The 5,387-nt window shown below is 46.2% G+C and overlaps 1 protein-coding gene across 1 annotated transcript in view; it reads right to left on the minus strand.

Moving 5' to 3' along the window:
* Window positions 1-5,387, minus strand: part of trim71 (tripartite motif containing 71, E3 ubiquitin protein ligase) — a 20,136-nt gene that overhangs the window by 8,234 nt on the left and 6,515 nt on the right. The window contains exon 2 of the mRNA XM_019880122.1: window positions 979-1,146. Within this exon, the coding sequence (XP_019735681.1) occupies window positions 979-1,146 (168 nt within the window). The remainder of the gene's footprint in view (window positions 1-978; window positions 1,147-5,387) is intronic.

A 5,387-nucleotide genomic window follows, 5' to 3' on the forward strand; every position in this document is an offset into this window, starting at 1 on the left:
GCCCCCGCCAGACCTCACCCCTGTGTGACCCGCCCCCTTTCAGGACCAGCTGGACTTCTCCAACTCAAGCGGAAAAAGAAATCCAGGGACTGGTCACGACTGCGCCTCCCAGCCTTGGAAAAATGATGGCTACGCAGATTCTTGGTACTTTCTGCCACCTAGCAGAGTCGCATGTAAATCTTCTGCCTGTTGCTACGTGTTGCCGGTTCATGACACGCTAACGTTTCACCGCACAGCGGTTGGGAATCAAGATGTAGACATGCATACGTTTGGAATTGGGTGATTTCACATCAACATCGTCAGGCCAAGGAAGGCAACGCGGCCGTCGAATTCCGCCTATTCGCTCCATACTGCGCAAGGATCCATTTGGGGTAAAAATGGGTGCTCAAATTTCATATAAGCACCTGCATGCCCTGCTATAAAAGCCCCTTTTACACTGGCTATAAAAGCCATTTTTACTGTGTCGCTGCCGTGTGTAAACAGAACGAGGTGGACCCGTCCATTTTCTGCCTTGTGAGGTGGTTGGGGAGCCGTAAGTGGGCGAGTTTGTGTCTAAGGCTCTTCGACAACGTCTGTGTTTGGTTTGACACTCGACACTCACTTCTCCTGCTCTGCTGTGTCGAAAGCTGTCAGGTAAGTATTGACTACGTCACACCAGAAAACGGTGTTAACCCCCCCCCCCCCAACCATCTTTCATGCACCATAAAGAGCCTTTATCCGTTTCATTAGTCATTTATACTTTTTTCAGATCGTTTTCTGCGTGTTAAACTATAGCTCCTTTCGATGAAATGTGTTTTACTGGTATTTTTGGTCATCTGGAAAAGATTATTTGGATGCGCATTTTTACGGACAGGAAATAGTGCTTCACAGTTTTCATACGATTCATGTAGTCAGACTTTTCGGAACGGCAAAACGACAGAACCGCGCTGCCGCCGTACAGTGCATGATGCGCCCCGAGTTGGCCGGTGTCCAACTCACCTGTACGGCCTGTCGTCCCTTCTGTGCATCGGCCAGCAGCTGGATGGTGACGGTCCTGCAGTCCTGCACTGCATCTTGGAGGTAAACAAAAGTGTGGCCCACGTGGCGGCTCATGCTGCACTCCCTGCAGATGGGCACCGAGCAGCTCTCGCAGAAGAACAGGAAAACCTGGGAGGAAAAAAGCAGGTGGCCCTTGTTACCATTGCTCCTCGTGACACCTCTGACAGTATGAAATGGACAGAATGAAAACCCAAGGGATGCCATGTGAAACTCAAATCCAAATGATCGAATGTATTTCCATTTTCTTGCTGCCTAAGTTGTCAAAAAAAAAAAAAAAAAAAACACACAGATCTGGGCTGTGATTGTAATCACTTTTTTCCATTAATAATGTAACATTTGTCTATTTCTGAGTGAATAGCGGACCTTGGTGACAACAACAATACTAAATAAATCAATCTCTATTCATTCTTTTCCTGTTATTGTACATCCAGAAACATGCATGTTTGGTGAACTGAAGATTCGAAACGGTCCACGCAGTACGTGTCAGCGATTGTTTGGACGGATGCTGGATCTTAAAATAATGAATGGTATTAGGCGATTCAAAGCCATTTCCTTGTGGCGGAAGTATTACAAGCTCAAGAATACAATGTACTTAATTTAAACATATAATTCATGCACACAAGTACATATGCTTGAGTGTAACAGCCCCCCCCCCCCCCCCGGGCCAAAAAAAAAAATGCAAAATGGATCGGATTACTTCCAGACAGTCGCGCGATGCCGAGGCAACGTTTGACAGACAACGGGAGCGACACGGCGATGTTTTTCAGGCCTTGCCTGTAAATCCCGGCACTCCATGACAGTTTTGTGCTTCTCGAAGCGACAGCGGGACGAAACGGGCGGCAACCATTAATTTCAAGACATCGCGCATATGCACGGGGATTTTTTTTTCAACTCTTCCTTTTAATCCGCACCAATCCCGGCCTGAAAAAAATGCAAAACGGATCGGATCACTTCAATACATTCGCGCGATGCCGAGGCAACGTTTGACAGACAACGGGAGTGACACGGCGAGGTTTTTCAGGCCTTGCTGCAAAGCCCGGCACTCCGGGAATTTCTTTTGCTTCGCGCAGCGACAGACGGACGAAGCGGGCCAAACCATTAATTTCAAGACATCGCGCACGTGAAACGGGGATTTTTTTTCAACTCCTCCTGTTAATCCTCACCACTCCCGGCCTGAAAAAAAATTCAAAACGGCAAGGGGATCGGATTGGATCACTTCCAGACAGTCACGCGTTGCCGAGGCAACGTATGACAAGCAACGGGAGTGACACGGCGAGGTTTTTCAGGCCTTGCTCCACGGCCCGCGCGCAGTTCCGGGAAAAGCACGACACGTGTAGAAGAAAGACGCTTATCGGTTCGAGCCAACCAGCCGCATCGCGCGCGTCGTGGGAAACCGAATCAACTCTCCAGTAAATAGATGACCGATGGCTGAAAAGTATTGGACGTTAGAAATTGTTTCACGAGTTGTTAGTCACACTCAAGTCATTGTAAATTCATTCTTAAAAGCAAACAGATGACCGATGGCTGAAAAGTATTGGGCATTAGAAACTGCTTCACGAGTTGTTCGTCACACTCAAGTCATTGTAAATTCATTCTTAAAAGACAACGCAAAAGGAGATTCTTATTGTCTTACTTCTTATCTCCCAGATGGCCAATCACTTGACTTTTTTTTTTTTGGGTGACGCTACTGGTGCTTCTTGATCCTCCTTGATCGTCTGAATGTTTTTATCCTCAGTTTTGCGGCTAACATAGGTTAGCATGAGGTCTCAATATAGTTGGAAAGCCTCAAAATCGGCATGTCGGGGGCGGGGCGGGATCTAACTTTCTTAGTTGTGAGCAAAAACAAAGATTTTAAACGTTTTGATATTCTCTATCATATTGCCAACAGTTCAATGGGGTTGACAGGTGACGAAGACCTTCATAATTGCAACATCTCCGATTACATAACACGCAGGACATTTTGGAAGTCCGCTCAATATTTATTGACACACGCTGCCAATTCCCACGAGTCGGGCCCTTGTCGTTATCTGCCGCTTTCATTAAGCGCAACTGGTACATTTTCCCAAGTAGGAAACTGGGACACGAATTGTAAGGATCCGAGTTTGGAAACAAAAGGAGGACTTGTCCACGACTCTATTATTAGAATCCGTGTGCTTTTGGCCGGCCTGGCGTTTCCCTGCTGTGGGATGCCGCCACCCCACGCCATTTCACTCTCGGCACCAGGCCTGAGCCACACGAGGGGGGACAGGGAGCTGGACGGCGGTGAGTTATAGGACTTCATTAGTGCGCCGGATGTTAGGCTCTCTCCCGCCCTGCCCATTCATCTCTCACGTTACCAATTTACACCGAGACGTCACCATAGTGTTTGGCATAAGCCTTCAAATATATGACGTATTAGCATTTGTTTTATTCTGACTTAAGCCTCCTTTTGTACAAGCCAAACCAATGAATGGATTGATATATTGTTTGTCAAATGGAAGGTGGCGTTGGGTTAGGATCATCACAAAGCGGCATTAGGCCATTTGAGGAAACAACTTTCCTCCAAATGATGGGCTTCAAGTCAAGTGTGTGAGACCAAATGATTTGTCTTTTCTGTCATGATTTCAGTTACGAGCTTCCTATCTTGTCAACGCTTGGGTTTTTTGTTTGTTTGTTTTTGTATTCTACATCATTCCGCTTCAATAGTCGGACAGCATTTTGCTGCTTGCCATTTGACAAGCACATACAATGTATATAGTGTTGAGCAATGTACGATACGACAGTGAATCGTGGCGACTCCCTGCAGGCACTGGGAACTGGGGAAGAGGGCACGAACCCAAGGAGCCAGTAAAATCCCTCCAAGCAAGCAAGCCCAGTTGGGGGAGGGGACGCCGGCCTCGTAATGTCACACTGCGCTGCCAGAAAATAACCGGGCCTGCTCGACAAGAAGCGCACGTACAAAGGGCTCAACCGTTTGACCGACACTGGCAGGGAGACATTCTACCCCGTGTAAAAGGTATTTCCCAACTGTTTCCTCATGAACCTCGAACCCACATGCGCAGAAAATGCACCAAAAGAAAGGAGTCTCAAAATTTGGTTTTTCAGGAAAATAAACATTCATTTAACAGCAGTGTGTATCTACTAGCATACTCAAAAAAAAAAAAACACATTTTAGTGCTAGCTAATATAAACCACACAATGTTACATACGACAACGCTTTTATACATCTTTCGGCGCATAAAAAAGTCACGATATAATTAACTCCAATCAACATATGCCTAAATGTTTCATCTTTCAACTGCTGGATTTCTCTATTTGACTTCTCCACAGGCAGTGCCTGGGGGCTTTTTCCATTTAACGACGTGTCAACAGGCAGAAGACAAGATCTGTTGAGGTGTGGGCGCACACTGACGCATCACAAAGTGACATTCCTGCAGGCTCTTCACGTCCAATATATTTGGCAACCGCAATTTAGAACTTCCTGCTCTAAACTGGACCTGCAGACACCAAGTCTGGCTTTAGTGAAAGGAAATTCCTGACGGCCAACTCGCCCGTATGTGTGTTTGTGTGTGTGTGTGTGTGTATATATATATATAATATACACAAGTCCTTCTCAAAAAATGTGCATATTGTGATGAAGTTCATTATTTTCCATAATGTAATGATAAAAACTAAACTTTCATCTATTTTAGATTTATTGCACACCAACTGAAATATTTAAGGTCTTTTATTTTTTTAATACTGATGATATATATATATACACACATATACATACATACACACATACATACACAGTTGGCCAACCGTCTTAGCACTGCTTTTATCCTTTACGCAGGCTCATTGGCATTGTCCATTGGTGTTTTACTTGCCCGATTGTAACTGGAGTGACTCGATGCTGAGGCTCCGAGCGGTTAACGTCAGCGCTACATCATGTCAAAGGGACGCGGACGCTATTTATTTGTGCAATTATTGAGAGCACTATTGGCCAAGAATATGACCTGACACCCACCCCAGAAAATGTATAACATCATTTTTACATCTTTACATTGTGAGGGTACAATGTAGAGTATGACCTCATACACTGAGGCAAACAACGTATTGTGTAATAAGATTAAAACGAGCTGGGTACCACTCAGTCACTCCGCCCCCGTCAGTTTTCCTTTTCCTTCTTTCTCTTCTCCCTCATTCCAATCTCGTTTTCTCGCCGGCTGGGAGGCCGCCGCCCTCTCGTGGCAACCTTCTGCTGGCCGTTTGCCATCAACACAACGCCCATTTGGACACGCCTGTTGATGTTTTGAAACTCTGCCAGATACGAGACGCCCGAGTGCGGCGGCATGCGGGAGGGGGGGGGGGGGGGGGAGGAGCGTTGT

The sequence above is a fragment of the Hippocampus comes genome, unplaced genomic scaffold (assembly GCF_001891065.2).
Source record: "Hippocampus comes isolate QL1 unplaced genomic scaffold, H_comes_QL1_v1.1 scaffold612, whole genome shotgun sequence".
NCBI lineage: Eukaryota > Metazoa > Chordata > Actinopteri > Syngnathiformes > Syngnathidae > Hippocampus > Hippocampus comes.